The 17,058-nt window shown below is 46.3% G+C and overlaps 1 protein-coding gene across 1 annotated transcript in view; it reads left to right on the forward strand.

Moving 5' to 3' along the window:
• Positions 1–17,058, forward strand: part of GPSM1 (G protein signaling modulator 1) — a 159,108-nt gene that overhangs the window by 13,599 nt on the left and 128,451 nt on the right. The window contains exons 2-7 of the mRNA XM_048512384.1: positions 8,037–8,258; positions 8,504–8,639; positions 8,992–9,134; positions 9,567–9,690; positions 11,360–11,475; positions 13,727–13,882. Coding sequence (XP_048368341.1) covers positions 8,037–8,258; positions 8,504–8,639; positions 8,992–9,134; positions 9,567–9,690; positions 11,360–11,475; positions 13,727–13,882 — 897 coding nt within the window. The remainder of the gene's footprint in view (positions 1–8,036; positions 8,259–8,503; positions 8,640–8,991; positions 9,135–9,566; positions 9,691–11,359; positions 11,476–13,726; positions 13,883–17,058) is intronic.

Raw genomic sequence — 17,058 nt, forward strand, 5'->3', positions numbered from 1 at the left:
CAATTGTTCAATATTACTATTCTTTCTCTTTAAATATGGTCACTCAAATTACACAACTTTTAAAGAAAACATGCAAATTCTTCTTAACACATTTATACTTGCATAATAATGCTATATACCCAAACCAGGCTATATGGATGCGTTAACACCTCCCGGAGGATCAAATTCAGTCTTAAAGGACAAGCCGGATATATAAGCATTTCAATTGTAGAGATAAGTATGAGTTTTGCAATCCAAAGCTTGTGATATCAAAATGCTTGTTTCCAGTTTTAAATGGCCAGAACAACATCTAGTCCAAAGTCAACATCTTGTCAAAGGCTCGCAATTGTGAATGAGTACAAGCCACAGTTGAGGAAACATCACACTCCATCTCATCAAGTTCACTGTTATTGAATGAAGTCTTGCGGCAATGGGAAAGACATGCGAACGCATTCGTGTATATGCATTTTCGAACTGACTCTTCTTCAAAAGCAGTTCTTTTCTCTATTTTTAAATTGCCATAATGAAGTCATCTAAGAATATAATGAAATATATTTAACTTCCTGCAACAATTCAATTCTCAATAGTATTTTTTAACATATTTAACAACTAACAATAATTTCTGCAATTAATATAGCATTGTTAACACGGGTTAACCAATAAAATAATAGAAGCTCAAGAAAGCTCGCCGTGATACAGAATAATAAAACTGCTTGAATTTTTTCAGCCAACTGGGGCAAAAATAGTATCAGAGGAGCCTAATCAAAATGGCAGTGTGCTCTTACTTTTATAGCATTATAGCAGGTTACATTCAAAATGTGCAGTAGCCATTCCCAAAATGCCCACATCAATCAAATACAGAAAGGTAGAGATTTTCCTTTCCCAAAACATTTAGAATGCACCCTATTGGAAGGTGTTGGCACCTGATTCTTGGACGTTAAGATGAACTAGAGCCTGTTTCTTTTTTTTATCTCTATTACTTTGCTGCCCTCTTCCTAGACAAAGAGCTCCAAATATTTTCATGTTTCTTTCTTCTGTCTCCTAGAAGAAGGGCACCAAGGTATCTAGTCGAGAACAGTGAGATCTTAAAACAGTTGAGTTTGCACATTCTGTATAACCTTGAACAAGGGGCACTGCTGGACTATCAAGCTTGTCTAGTAATAGCACATTCAAAGTCATCTTTACTTCTAGTCAGCTACATTATGGTTGCCAACTCCCCTTTACAGAAAGAAAGTAATGGGGGGCAAGAAGAAAACCTTTGCTTTTTCACAGAGTATATCCTCCTTATGCCTTCTGCGCCTACAGAATTTTAACAATTTTCAACAATCTATGAATTGCCTTATTTATATTAATCATAATTATACACTTTAGTGTCTAAAATTTCATTATTGTTAATACATTCTATATATACTCACACATCTATCAAAGTTTTCTGTTTGCTTCTATGGCTCTAGGAATGGCTCTGATGAATGCTTAGCAGCTGTAGTCTTCCCATATCTAATTTACACATTTGTCCTGATTCTTTGCAGGTGTCTCTAGGAACCTAGCTCAACACAATTAAAGGTGAATCACAAAATCCAGTCCTCTTATTGAGACCCAAGATAATGGCTTGAAACCGAAAATAAATCTGGCCTTTCTTCCTGTAAAATAAATTTTTGTAAATCCACTGATTGCGTCTTTTGGTATTTTTATAACACAGCAAATGTAATCTCTTGTTCAGTATGCTTAGCCTCTAAAAAGTGAGATACCAAAGGTCCCTCTTCTCTTTTGTTTCAGATATTAGATTTATGCTCAGAAATTCGTACCTTGATGGCTCTGGACATTTTACCGATATAAATTTTCTTATGAGGACAAAAAATAATATATACACAGTTGTCCATATTGCAATATTGCAATTGGTGAAGTTGTTTAAATTCCATCTAAACCCTGACATTGAATCTACTATACACTTAGTGTTCAAGGAATGCTGACACTGTCAACATCTACCACATTGGTAGTGTCCTACTAAAATAGGTTTTGTAATCTTTCTCTCTTGAATATCTGCTTTAATTAGTAATTGTCTGAAATTGTTTGGTCGTCTCAACCCTATCTTGGGCGCAAGTGCGCATCCTGGGATATCTGAAACTAGAAACCAAAATTTTTAACCAATTGTTGAATGGCTGGTATCATGGAGCACCAGCCCTGTCATCTGGTTAGTTTGAGGTCTTGTCCTTTTTTAAAATAATGAACTTCTCTCTATATTACTAGCTTTATGATATGCTGTTTGTGACACAGATCTCGGATAGCCTCTTTTTGTATATTTCTTACTGATGTCTGCTGCTTCTGTCTCAAAATCCTTTTGCATGGAACAATTTCTTTTAGCCTGTAAGTATTGGCTGAATGGAAGATTCACCCATAGGTGAGTCTTGGGTGAAATGAACGAAAATGGAGTGCATTATTTCTATCGGTAGGTTTGTGATATATTCTAAATTGGATCTTTCGGTTTTCATTAATATATATTTTAGTGTCCAAATAATCCACACTGCTCATATTAGATGTGCCTGTAACCTGGGATAACAGCATCCCACTGGTTCTCCTCATTCCACCATGTCTCTGTGATGCCTACTATTATCAATGTCCTCCTTCAAAACTCTGTACTCCAGCTCCCCCATTTTAGTTTGAAGGCTTCTCCTATTAGCATAGAGACACCTGTATACTCTGTCTCTATCCCTGTCTGCATTTGCTATGCTTTGCCCTCTAGCTTTTGTAAAGACAATTCATCACTTATCACAGTCTCGGCCAGGCGTGGTTGATTTAGAAAGTCTCCCTCTTGTCTGTATCCCCATGGATACTGTATTCTAACCGGTCACCTCAGCTCCGTCGGCTTTCCCAGGGCTCAGTTTAAAAGCTGTTCTGCCACCTATTTAATGTTGAGCTTCAGCAGCCTGGTTCCTCTTTGGTTAAGATGAAGCCAATCCCTTTGCGGCCAGGCCTCGCCTTGTCCCAAAAGGTTCCCAGTCTCGACAAATCTGAAACTCTCTGTCTTACACCACCTCTCATCCACCATATTGTAACCTTGTATCTCTGCTTGCCTAGCTCGCCTCTGTTGTGGAACAGGTAGCATTTCCTGAAAATGCCACCTTGGGGTCGGGACTTTAACCTGCTACCTAGCAGCCTAAATTGGGCTTCCAGGACCTCCCAACTACATTTCCCAAATGTCGTTGGTGCCAATGTGGACCACAACTGCTGACTCCACCCCCAGCACTGTCTAACAGCCTATCTAGATCTAAGCGTAACATCCGCAACCTTCGCACTCAGGCAGGCAGTCACCATGTCATCACACCTCCCAGCAAACCCAACTCTCTACATTCCCATGATTTAATCACCCATCACGAGGGAGCTCCCACTTCCTGAGGGGTATCCTCAGTGCGCAGAGGACATTCGACACCACATAGCAACCACCAAGGGAGCATCTTCCACCATCTTATACTGGCACCCTCCGTCCCCCAGACTCTCATTTTCCATGACATCTGAAGAGATGTCACTCTGGGAGTGGGACCCAGCTGTTAGGTCCCTGAAAGCCTCATTTGTCGCCCCCTCTGCCTCTCTCAGCTTCTCCAGGTCTGCCACCTTGGCTTCAAGAGAACGCACACGTTCCTTGAGTGCTGTAGGGAGCTCATTGCAGCGAGGGCACACCCACGACTTCTGTCCTAGTGGCAGATAGTCATACATGTGACACTCAGTGCAAAACACTGGAAAGCCCCCATCCCCCTGCTGGCTTCCTGCCTTCATATCTAATTCTATTTAGATATTCAAATTGACTTTTAATGTGCCTCCCACTTAAGCGTTCTATACCCTTTACTATTCCTTAAGATATGTTCGTATTTAGAAAAACAACTGTGCACGCCTAATGGCGCGCACTGCTGGTTCCAGAGACTAACTGAAAAGATTTAAAAATTTGAAAAGCCCCACCTCTCAGCAGCCCCATCAATCAGCAGCCTCAGCTGTTCCACCCAGCCCTCCTCCTCTCCCCTGCTACTCTTCTCTGCTGGTTCCAGAGACTCAGATGCAGCTCCCTGGCCGTTGGGCTGACACAGTTCTGATTAAAGCTCTTGAACCTTTCCTGAGTCTTGTCATTGACTGGAGTACCAGACCCTTACAGTCTTCCTCTTCCTAACCTAAGAGCACTTCCCACAGTACTGACAGACATTTTCATTGATTAGAATTTGGCACAGAGTAGGTGGTAGCATTCCTTGTGTCCAAATCTAATGAAAACTCCTCCCCCCAACTACAAACAGTTTTTTATGGTTACAACTGTGGATGCAGAAGAGAAAATCTCTCAAAAGTTTTTCCCATCTCGTGAAGTTTTTTTTGCAAGGGGTGAGGCATGGGGGAAGCTGCCCTGTGGAGGGCGGGATGGGGACAGTGTTAAAAGGGCCGGCCCTCCTCCCTCTGTCCCTGCAGGCTCCTTTCTGGGCTTCCCCAGTCTCCGCCCAGGTGGTGTTTCTGCTGGGATGGAGTTCCCCAGCCTCTTTTTCCTCCCCCCGTCCCAATCCTGCACTGCACTCGCTCCTTCCTGCATGAAGCGTCTTCTCTAGCAATTCAAGCCTCAGTAGTACTCTCAGACTTCATGAGAATTATTGTTATTTGGGGAGACGACTTGCTGCAGGACTGTGAAGTAGACCCTCCAATTTACAAGAGATTTCTTCTTGAAATAAAAAGGTAGCACCGTTCACTTCAAAAGATGTGACCCAATTTAATGCCTGCCAACATACTGGTGAGACTAACAAACTGCTGAGACATACTGGTGAGACAGAAATTGTGGTTAAAGGACTGGAAAGTGTATTCATGTTGAAACTATCCTCTGAACAGCTTCAGGGACACTAACCTAGAGAAGCCACTAATAGAGACAAAAGGAGGAAAGGAGGAAAAAGATTTCGAATTGAAACCCTTTGGTACCTTTCGCTCCTACAAAATGCAACGCAGAAGGGACCAGAATGTCCACATACGAACCCAGAGCATCTGGGAAGCAGTTCCAGCACGGGAAAAGAGACAGAGAAACCGCGACATAACTGTCTCATTGGATGACGAATCTGCCACAGACTGTTGGGTACTATGCATTTATACAGCACAGGTACAGCACAGAATTTTGCTCCACAACCTCCCCCCCCACCCCCCACCCCCGCATATCTCTTTCAGCAGTCACTGGTTCTCAAGACCTTTAAAACTTCTTATTTTCTGGCATAAATCCGTAACAACTAGATGCCGCTTGTGTATTGTGTTCCTCTCCCCCCTTGTCATTTTTTTTCTAACCTAAAAAGTCCCAGACCCTTCAACCTTTCCTCATAGGGAAAGTGCGTGGGTCCTTCGATGATCTTGGTTGTACCTTTTTCCAGCGTTGCAATATCCTTTTTGCCCTTCGACAACCAGAATGGAACATATAGCACATTCCATCTGGGGCTGCACCATAGCGCTATACAAGGTGTGGAGAAAGAACTTACATTAGCTTAATTGTAGCCTTATTGGTCATAACATCTTCTGTAAGTTTCTGTCCTGTGTTTTCAAATCATCATCCTCTCTGGCTGTTCTCCAGCTGGCCCGTCCTGGTGCTGCATGACGATTGGCTGAAGGCCACTGCCCACCTGCGTGGAGTTTTCTAACTGTTGAAACTTCAAAGAATGCTCAGTTTCACACCTGCTCATGATAATGATTTCACCAATGGACTTTCTTAATTAAATCTGACTCCTGATTGGTTGGTATTAGACACCTGATTAGTAGTTGCCTTATAATTCAACTTTAGTTTTGTGTTAGGTGAACTTTCTCTTTCCGCCTATAGTTGCAGATACTAAGGCTATGTGCTCATGGCCTGTTAGAGTATTTTGGAAGAATTTATCATGCTTGCCTTATTTTGGATATATCAGCTAAGTCATTATGAATATGCATTATGCTGTGATATTATCTTTTATATGGTTGCTTGCATGCACTTTATGCCAGTATACTATAGTTTATTGAGTGGAAGCTTGATTCAGTAAACTTCCAAAAATATTTTAAAAGACTGTTTGCCTCTGAGTTGTGTGTTTTCAAAATCCTGACCCACGTTCAAGGAGGATCACTAAGGTCTTTCTCTACACAAGGGCATTGCAATGTTGGCTGTTTTATTCTCAATCCCTTTCCTAAGAATCCTCAACATGAAGTTTGTCTTTTTCACTGCTGTCAACATTTAGTTGAACTGTCCACTAGAACCACTAGATCTCTTTCAATTTGATCTCAGCCAGTTCAGAACTAATTAGCATATACTTAAAGTTAGGATTTTTTTGTTTCAGTGTGCATTACCTTATTAACATTGAACTTCATTAGCCATGTTGTTGTCCGCTCACATAATTTTGATAGATTCTTCAATAACTCTTCCCAAACTGTTTTGCTTTTCACAGTCCTGAGGAACTTGGGCCCCTTCCGCACATGCAGAATAATCCTCTGTCAATCCACTTTCAATGCACTTTACAGCTGGATTTTACTGTGCAGAATAGCAAAATCCACTCACAAATAATTGTGAAAATGGACTGAAAGTGCATTATTCTGCATGTGCGGAAGGTGCCTTGGTATTGTCCACAAACTTTGCCATTACATTGCTCACCCCCAATTCCAAAATAATTTAAACAGCACTGTGTCAGACCCCAGGTCTGAAAAGAATAGAAACTGTAGATTTGCTCTACAGTCTTTATTTCAAAGCAAAAGGTAAACATCAGCAAAGATGATTCTGAAGATCCTGCACAAAACACTTGCCTATATCCCCCACAGCCCCCACCCCCTGTAGCCAAACGGTTTACTCTACGCCTAAAAGAACGTGTGATTGGTGTTCGGAATATGCTGCCACAGGAGGTGGTGATGGCCACTAACCTGGATAGCTTTAAAAAGGGCTCGGACAGATTTATGGAGGAGAAGTCGATTTATGGCTACCAATCTTGATCCTCCTTGATCTGAGGTTGCAAATGCCTTAGCAGACCAGGTGCTCAGGAGCAGCAGCCGCAGAAGGCCATTGCTTTCACCTCCTGCACGTGAGCTCCCAAAGCCACTGCGAGTAGCAGAGTGCTGGACTAGATGGACTCTGGTCTGATCCAGCAGGCTAGTTCTTATGTTCTTCTGTTCTTAAGAAAGCATAAGAGAGCTGGGAACATTTCACACTTGATAAGCGGCTGCTCTTCCTGGCTCCAAGGACATAAACAGTGGGAGCCCAATCACCGGACACCTGCAGGAAAAAAAGCCTCACAGTTCCCTTGCAAATGCCCCCCCCCCCCCCCCAACCATCAGGCTCAGGCCCACTAGTCCCAATACTGATCCCGGTGGGATCGCACTACTCACTTACCTTCATTGCAGGAACTGTCCGTTTACTTGGCTTCCTGTTGCTTAAGCATTTTTAATCCTTGAAAGGACCTCTTATCTGCTCACTGCTAAATTTTCTCAGGAGTCTTTGGTGAAGGACCTTGTCAAAACCCTTTTGGAAGACCAAGTATATGTTGTCTTCCAGATCTCCTCATTAACCTGCTGAACTCCAGGTCAGTGAGGCAAGACTTCTCTTTGTGGATGTCATGCTGGTGTTCTCTTAGCAGGCTTTGTTCCTTGATTTTATAGAGCAAAGCTTCCATCTATTTTAGTGGTAAATGTACAGAACTAAGTGCACAGTTTTAGTCTTAATTTGAAAAGCTGCTGCTGATTTTTAAAAAACTGATGCTGAAATTAGAATCTTTTGGGAGGGTCTGAGCTGGTGGGTCTGAGGCGGGAGTACTCGGAGGGCGACAGGTGAGGAATGACATACCAGAGGGAAACAGGTGGCTGCTTCAGCCTCCTCTGGTGGGTCCTCTTTGTTGCTGCTGCTGTACCATCCCTGAGAAAGTATTGCCCGCATCACGGCACGTTTTTCTGCATAAACATGAAGTGTAGGAATCAAAAGCTAAGATGTTATGATTTTAACTGCCCTGAAAAATTGAATAGAAGTCTGACTAAAAACATGCACGGTTTCCCCCTGGGTGATTTTCCAGATGTTTAAATAGTAAGGTTGTATTTTTGATTTATTTTTTCAGGATGGAGGCTTCCTGTTTGGAGTTAGCCCTTGAAGGGGAACGTTCCTGCAAAGCTGAGGATTTCAGAGCTGGCGTGGCCTTCTTTGAAGCAGCTGTGCAAATGGGGACAGAAGATCTGAAAACCCTGAGTGCCATTTACAGCCAATTGGGCAATGCCTACTTCTACCTGAAGGAATATTCCAAAGCTCTTGAGTACCATAAGCATGATCTCACACTAGCAAGGTAAGCCCTCTGCATCCAGAAATGCATCCTTATGGGAGGGACGAAACTGTATCCATCCAGAGTTGACCCTACAGTTGGCCAAGGAAGCTCTTTGACTACCCCGTAGGGATACCAGGAGATCAGAGGCAACGATCAGCTGCTGCTACATGTGACGTTGGGAATGTTCTCTAGGAGTCCTTTGCTCTGGGTCTCAATTATTACTTTGTTCCCTTGAAACCGCTACTGATTTCTGGCTGTCTCCACAGAACCATTGGGGATCGCACTGGAGAGGCCAAAGCCAGCGGGAATCTAGGCAACACACTCAAAATCCTTGGGCAGTTTGATGAAGCTATTGCCTGTTGCCAAAGGCACCTGGAAATTTCTCAGGAGCAAGAGGATAAGGTATTGGTGACAATGCATTTGCTTGGAACATTGCATGAGAAATGCCAGGACAAATCGGATAAAAGTAGATGGATTTTGCCTTTGGAGTAGATGCCCACTGACTCCTAGGCAATACTGTTTCAGAGTGGCCAAATCACTGAAGCAGGTTCTGGGAGGTGGCTCCTGGGACTGGCTTGCCATTCCTGTCTGTGTTGGTGCTGTGTGAAGGGCAGGGTTGTTTTGTTAATAGGGCATTTCGTGGTTCATACCTCGGCTAAAGTGCCGGATGCACCACCTTTGGGGCCTGAAATGTCCTGCCAACCAGTCCCATGGGGGAGAGAACACCAATTCAGTGGCTCTTCTGTTTGAATAGGTCGGGGAGGCCAGAGCACTGTATAACATTGGCAACGTATACCACGCCAAAGGAAAGCAATTCTCTTGGAGTCTGCCATGGGAGCCAGGGCACCTGCCTCAGGAAGTCCAGGAAACTCTGGAGAGGGCATCTGCATTTTATTTGTGAGTTGAGTGTCACCCCCTTCTCCATACAGTCAGCAAAAGTGCTATCACTGGGTCTTTGGTCCAGTGAGTGGAACCCATCTCAAGGGCCAATCTGGGAGACTGGTGGAGGTTCTGCTGCTTTCTCTGATGGTCCTGGTAGGAGCACCCCCATCACCTGCAGGAATATTATCTGCAGGATTCTGACCTAGTCTGATGCCCAGCTTTGGAAATCATCAGTTCTAACCTTCTCATAGACCACTTGGCGGGACTAAAGCAAAATGCACTGATTTGAATAAAAACTCCCAATGCACTTTCCTGGCCTGCCATATGTGCTACCATCTGCTCCCTTTGAAGCAGACCCGGTGGGTGGTGGCCCTGGCTGGGTGCCACGCTCTGCTTGGTTTGAGACATGTAGATTGCAACCTCTCCTCCCTTCCTGGTTTCCTGCAGGAGGAACCTGTCTCTGGTGAAGGAACTGGGAGACAGAACTGCCCAAGGCCGGGCATATGGCAATTTGGGCAACACCCAGTATTTGCTTGGAAACTTCAGCAAAGCTATTGTATTCCATAAACAGGTAAAGCCTGGTAATTTAGTTTTATTTTATTCTATTTCTACCTTGCTGTCTCCCAGCACAAGTATTTACAAGCAGTTTTGGAAGCTTCTTTGTTTCAGTGATTCCCCTCTACCTCTGCCACTAGCTGGAGTCCAGTTACTGGTTCTTTGTCCACATTATCTAGTGTTTTATGAAGAAAACATTTATTCCTCATATTTACAGAGCCTATTTTTTAGAAATATTTAGAAGAAGAAGAGTTTGGATTTATACCCCACCTTTCTGTCCTGTCAGGAGACTCAAGGGGGCTTACTAGCTCCTTTTCCTTCCTCTCCCCACAACAAACACCTTGTGAGGTAGGTGGGGCTGAGAGAGTTCTGAGAGAACTGAGACTAGCCCAGGGGTCTGCAACTTGCGGTTCTCCAGATGTTCATGGACTACAATCCCCATCAGCCCCTGCCACCATGGCCAATTGGGTTGATGGGAATTGTAGTCCTTGAACATCTGGAGAGCCGCAGGTTGCAGACCCCTGGACTAGCCCAAGGTCACCCAGCAGGAATGTAGGAGTGCGGAAACATCTGGTTCACCAGATAAGCCTCTGCCACTCAGGTGGAGGAGTGGGGAATCAAACCCTGTTCTCCAGATTAGGATCCACTGCTATCAACCACTACACCTGAGAGTATCTTTGGAATGTGCTTGCTGAAGCCTTAAAAACAAGCAAGAAATGTGGGTGAAGGTCAGGACAGAGGCCTGGAATTAGTCCTGTAGCCCAGTCTTCTGGTGTGGCACTGCTGCTTAGCTTGGAGGATTAACGACAGCGCTGCATTCTTATCCCCTACTCCTCAGCTGAACCCTGAGAAGAAGAGTTGGATTTATGCCCCCCCCTTTCTCTCCTGTAGGAGACACAAAGGGGCTTACAAACTCCTTTCCCTTCCCCCCTCACAACAAACACCCTGTGAGGTGGGTGGGGCTGAGAGAGTTCAGAAGAACTGTGACTAGCTCAAGGTCACCCAGCTGGCGTGTGTTGGAGTGCACAGGCTAATCTGAATTCCCCAGATAAGCCTCCACAGCTCAAGCGGCAGAGCGGGGAATCAAACCCGGTTCCTCCAGATTAGAGTACAAGTGCTGTTAACTGCTACGCTACTGCTGAGGGGAGGCACAGTGCCCCAGCATCATGTGCCGTCCCACCACTGGGGAGAAAGGAACCTCTGGCCATCTGTTCTGGGACAGGGACAAGGCGGCGGGCTGTCAGGGCTACATGTCCGCTGTGACACAAAGTAGTATTTGGATGAACAGTCATTTAAACAAGGGCTGCTCCTAGCCTGTGTGCACTCTCAAAAACCACCGCAAGTGAATTAAGATTTCTAGGTGGAGAGGGGGCTGAATCCCCCACCCCCTATTTAGCTCTTTTCTCATGCCTGCCAGAAGCAAAATAACTTAATGCAAAAACAGCTTAATTTTGAATCACTTCTCCAAATGGCACACGTGAACTTTCATTGACACAGAAGTTTTGTTTTCCTTTTTTCCAGCGTTGAGTGCCTCCCGCCGTGGCCTGGGCTGCGGGCTTCAAGGGCTTTGCTCTTTTTGCTGCTGCTGTGTGCATGCGTGTGTCAATTGGGGTGTGGGTAGAGGAGATGCTTCACTGGCAAATGTTGCAACAGCAGCTAAAGCCATCTGCCTACATCCGTTTCAGAGACTTGCCATTGCCAAGGAGTTTGGGGACAAGGCTGCTGAAAGGAGGGCGTGCAGCAATTTGGGCAACGCCCACATCTTCCTGGGAAGGTTTGACATCGCTGCCGAGTACTACAAGTAAGTGGAGAGCCCTGTTCGGAAGCAGCCAGTACTCTTTCCTAGCACTTTGCTAGGCTGCTCTGTTGGGCTGATCTGACGAAATGCTGTCCATTGTCAAGATAGGCGCAGCTGTGTGGTTTTACCTTTCAGCACAGTTTTGGGACCTGTCTGCATTACAAGCATGCACTGGTTAATCTTCCTCTCCAAAACTAGGTTCTGTGAAGAGGATAAGAATGGCTTACAAAAAATTTCCAGGAATGTCACAAATGAACAGCTCAGTTGCAGGGAGCAGTGGCATGCAGATTGGTGCGGGAAGATTAGGGACTTTGTCTCCATAGCCTCTTGCAACTTCTCTTTGGAAACCTGGAATCTGTGTAGAGACCGTGCAGGCTAGAACATGGCAAAGGCCTGGCTGGAATTGAGCAACAGGCAGAGAGAAAGGCTGGAATGAGACTGCTGTCCATTGCGGGGGCACAAAGAGGCGTCTTGGGTCCTTCTGGGCAAAAGAACCTGTTTGCAGTGATGGAACATGGCCTGCCTGTGGCACTTGCGCATTCAGACCATTGTTAGCTCTCTGAAGGAACAATTCTCTCTCTCTCTCTCTCTCTCTCTTTTCCATGCTGTAGGTATAGGGGGGAGAACATGGGACCCTCTCCCCATGTTCCATAGCCAGTACGCCTAGAGGACCAGGGATGATGTATGGATTGGTCTTCACCTGTGTGGATACTCAGTTTATGCACACATGAGGCAAACTCACACAGACAGGAGTGGGACCAGAGCATTCAGCGCACCTCCCTCCCCCCACCCCTCGCGCATACCATGTACAGGGCTGAGGCTACCCCCTTCAGGGGTCAAAAGCAGCCCTGGCTTCTGAGCATTTCTGTTCTTCATTATGGGAAAATGTAAACTTCACAGAAAATCTTGTGTCTTGTCTGCCACAGACTTTATTTTGCAGTTTGCTGGTCTCAAGCCGACGTACAGCTGTTTGAATGTATTCCAAATTTAGTTTTCCTTTAGCAAACTGGAAGGGAGCATTATCCCTTTATCTTTTTGACAGCTTTTACAGGATCAAGCAGGTTCTCCAGGAGGAGCATGAAGCCCAGAGGCAACTGTTCTATGGTCTCCAGAGAGCCTTGGGCTGGAGACCCACCCTTTTCTCACCTACATGGGAACTTCTCAGAGGAAGGAGCAACAGGCCTCCTTCAGCATCTGTGCTGTGGATGGCCAGACCTGCAGTCCCAACCAAAGGTGGTGGGGTGTGTGTGTGCGAATCCTGTGGGAACGGCGCACCAGCCGCACCGGCAGATTCACCCTCCCTGGGGCACTTACCCTAGAGAAGGGGGGAAACTGCTGGTATGTGGCTACCACTTCCCTCCCTGGCAGTGGGACTTGGCACAGGTCACTGCAGCAGCATCCCTGCTCCACTGCTACCGGTGGGGTGGAGGCATTCTGGGGGCGTGGCTGAGGGTGGGGTCGACTTTAGTCGGCTCCCTCCTGGCCATTTGCTGCCTTGGTGTTTCATTTGGATGTAAGCCACCAAAAATGGTGGTGCAAGTTGAGGAGCCCCATCGAGGCTGCTTGGTAGTAGGGAGGCATTTTCTCTTTGCAGGCCTCCCCACACCGCTGGCAAGCCTCTCTGGGAGTGGCTGCTGGGCATGGCTGTGGCACCATTGCTGGGTGCCCGGCTCATGCATGCCGCTGTTGGTCTTTCAGCTACCAGCTTACCAGGGGTCTTGCAATCTGAAGGTTCCCCTAGGCCTGAAAAGCTGCTGAACCCAGGCTGGCTTCTCAGTCTGGACAACTCACTGTTGGACAGTTTTCAGAATATCAGTCTCCACCTGTTAGTTCTGAATTTGTTTGTCTCCAAACAGAAACTGGGGTGGGTGGGTGGGTGGGAAAGCTCGGTTAAGCTTAAATTACTTGAAGCCTGAAATCATTATACTTTAGTGTCAGACACACTGTTGGTTGTCATTTTGATTCGGGCACATTCCCTTTAGCAGGATGGCTAAACAGCATGTCTGAAGAGCAGGTACAGTGTTTGAGGGAGGTTCACTTTGTGTTGGCCGCAGTCAATCACTCTTGGATCCAAGGAGAGTGGTGCTTTCCCCCAAAATCATTCTTCTCCTGCCCCCTGTGCTGCCGTTCTTTCTTTCAGTCGTCTGACTGGACAACATATGCCACAAAGAGAAAAGGTATGTGTGGAACTTTTGCTCCAGCTTACAATGCTGCCTTTCCTCCACTCCATCCACTGTGTCTGTTTTTAATCTAGGAAAACCCTACAACTTTCCAGGCAGCTGAAGGACCAAGCCATGGAGGCTCAGTCTTGCTATAGCCTTGGAAATACATACACCCTCCTCCAAGACTATGAGAGAGCCATAGAATTCCACCTGAAGCACTCGGCAATTGCCCAGGACCTTGAGGATAGGTGAGAAACATCAGATTCTGCAGAAGTTGGGTTTTTGTTCTTTTACTGTCTGCCTCTGCTCTAGTAGGGAGCGAGAGATCATCCCAAACCACTTCCAGTCCCCCCATATTTCTTATGAGGAATCCTTTCAATCAGAGGGACCCAACCCTTCATCCATCTGGCAGAAACACTGGTGTTTGGTGCACTTCCTGCTGTCAAAAGAGTTTTCAGCTGAACATCGTGAAGAACTTCCTGACATAGCGGTTCCTCAGTGGAACAGATTTCCTTGGGAGGTGGTGGGCTCTTCTTCTCTGGAGGTTTTTAAGTAGAGGCTCGATGGCCACCTGGCAGCAGTGCCGATTCTGTGAACCTGGCAGATCATGAGAGTGGGGTGGGAAGGGATGAGTCAGTGCGTGGTTCTCTTGGCCCTTTCTTACATGCCCAGCATAATGCTGGTCACCACTTTGGGGTCAGGAAGGAATTTTCCTCCAGGCCAGATCAACCAGGGATCCTGGAATCCCCCCCCCCTTCCTCTGGGTGTAGAGCAGGATTCATGGGAGAGTGGAGGGCAGTTGTTTTATTTCATTTCATTTATATCCTGCCCAATTCCAGACCAAAGCCAGGCTCAGGGCGGCTGACGCACAGAATTAAAACAGCCACAATTTCAGTAACATATATTAATTCAAAAATCTAGTTCCTATACAGATGGCGAACTACTTAATAAAATCCCAACCTACCTTTATATTTAGTTCATTCTCTAATTATCAGGGGGAAGATGCACCAGATGGAAAAGCAGAGGATGGTATTTGGGAGGCTGGCCTGTTCAGTTGGAATGACTCAAATGTATGGAATAGCCGAGTGGAACGTTTCTGTCTTGCAGGCCCTATGGAACTAATCAAGGTCCTGCAAGGCACTGCTGTCAGCTGACAGAGAGTTCCACCAGGCTGGAGCTAGGGCTAAAAAAGCCCTGGCAGTGGTTAAGGCCAGCTGGATATCTTTAGGGCCAGGGACCACCAGAAGGTTACTACCAGAAAATTGGAGTGTCCTCCATGGACAATACAAGGGGATGCCGTTTCAAAGGTACAAGGGACCCAGACCACTCAAGTCCTTCAAGGTCCATCACCGCTCTCACAACTACCTTACCCCCGTGGTGGCGAACCTTTGGCACTCCAGAAGTTATGGACTACAATTCCCATCAGCCCCTGCCAGCATGGCCAATTGGAATTGTAGTCTATAACATCTGGAGTGCCAAAGGTTTGCCACCACTGTCTTACCCCAAAACGATAGATTTGAGACTAGGCAGTAGTTGGTTGCATCCACAAGATCCAAAGATGACTTCTTTAAGAGTGGGCATACCCACTCCCCGGGAACACTCCCTGATGGAAGGAGTGGTTGATAGTATTCAACCGGGAGTGCCACACCCCATTGCAGCTTGCCTTCACCAGCCAGGAGGGGCACAGAGCAAGAGGACAGGGGGTAGCTTTCACAGCCCCAAGTCCTCTGTCACCATCAGACTTGGAGAGCAAATTAAAGTGGTCCAAAATGGGACCTTAAGATGGCCAAGAGGCCTCCAGTTCTCTTGCTGCATCAACTGTTGCCGGGAGGTTACTGTGGAGTGGCAAGACTTTATTCCCAAAGAAGTTCGCAAAGTCCTCACAACTAGTGGTCAGATCATTAATTTTACCTTCCATAGGCACAGAGGCATAGCTCCAAGTAGGCGGGTGGTGGTGGTGATGCACTGGGCCCATGCCCCTGTGGAGGTGTGGCAAGGGCATTCCGGGGGCGTGATGAAGGCGGGGGACGCACCAGTGCACTGGGCGCTTTCCCCCCTTGCTACGCCTTTGCATACTTTGAATAATTGTGTCAGGTGAGAGCTAGCAGATGCAATAGAGCAGTGTTGGCGAACCTTTTCGAGACCGAGTGCCCAAATTGCAACCCAAAACCCACTTATTTATTGCAAAGTGCCAACACGGCAATTTAACCTGAATACTGAGGTTTTAGCTTAGACAAAACAGTTGGCTCTGAGGCGTGCATTACTCAGGAGTAAGCTTGGTGGTAGTCGGCTTTGCTTTGAAGCAACCATGCAACTCTTCGAACGGGTGAATCACGACCCTGGGAGGGTTTACTCAGAAGCAAGCCCCATTGCCAGCAACCGAGCTTACTCCCAGGTAAAAGATCGAGCTTTAGTTCTTTCACGTGAAAATCAGTAGGGTTTAACAGCGCTTAACAGGGTTACCTACACTGCTTCCCCAAAACTAGGTCTTAGGTTTAATGCTAATAATCGAGCCACCCTAGATGTATGGGGGGGGGGGCGATTTCACCGCACATGACGAACCATAGGTTCGCCACCACTGCAATAGAGGATGCAAAGTAGTTCTTGTGAATTTCCTGCACTGTTCTTGGGGCTGGGCATGGAAATCCCTCCCAACTCTGTGTTTCTGTGTTTATGCATTTGATTATTAAAATGTTTACACCCTGCCTTTCCCTTGTAGTTGAAGACAGTTTACAATTCCAGAAATTAAAAGCATGCAAAATATAACACCCCATCAACCTCCCCTATCCTCTCAATGCCTGCATCTTAAATATCATTAAAACATTCATGAATGCAACAGAGTAAGCCCTCAAGACTGATAAGGACCTCACCCCCTCACCTCACAAGGAACCACAATAGAAAGGGAAAAGGCAATGCCAAGTGGCCACCTGAAGTGGGATAAGAACCAGAAGACCCTCCAGGGCAGGGTCTGCAACCTGTGGCTCTCCAGATGTTCATGGACTACAATTCCTATCAGCCAGGGGCTGTGTGGAATTGTAGTCCATGAACATCTGAAGAGCCGCAGGTTGCAGACCCCTGCTCCAGGGTCTGGTCCTGCATGTTTCCCCCATAAAGGATGCAGTAGAATCCTATATCATAGAGGTTATAAATTGGGAGTCGTTTTTCCACCTTGATGCTTCTCTTCTATTCTTGAAGTCTCTATATTTCAACTTACAGTCAAAGACCAGCATATGAGGTCTCTGTATGGAAGTCCTGGAGTTGCAACTGAAAACATAAGAACATAAGAACTAGCCGGCTGGATCAGACCAGAGTCCATCTAGTCCAGCACTCTGCTACTCGCAGTGGCCCACCTGGTGCCTTTGGGAGCTCACATGCAGGATGGGAAAGCAATGGCCTTCTGCTGCTGCTGCTCCTGAGCACCTGG

Source organism: Sphaerodactylus townsendi, linkage group LG12 (genome assembly GCF_021028975.2).
Source record: "Sphaerodactylus townsendi isolate TG3544 linkage group LG12, MPM_Stown_v2.3, whole genome shotgun sequence".
NCBI classification, from domain to species: Eukaryota; Metazoa; Chordata; class Lepidosauria; order Squamata; family Sphaerodactylidae; genus Sphaerodactylus; species Sphaerodactylus townsendi.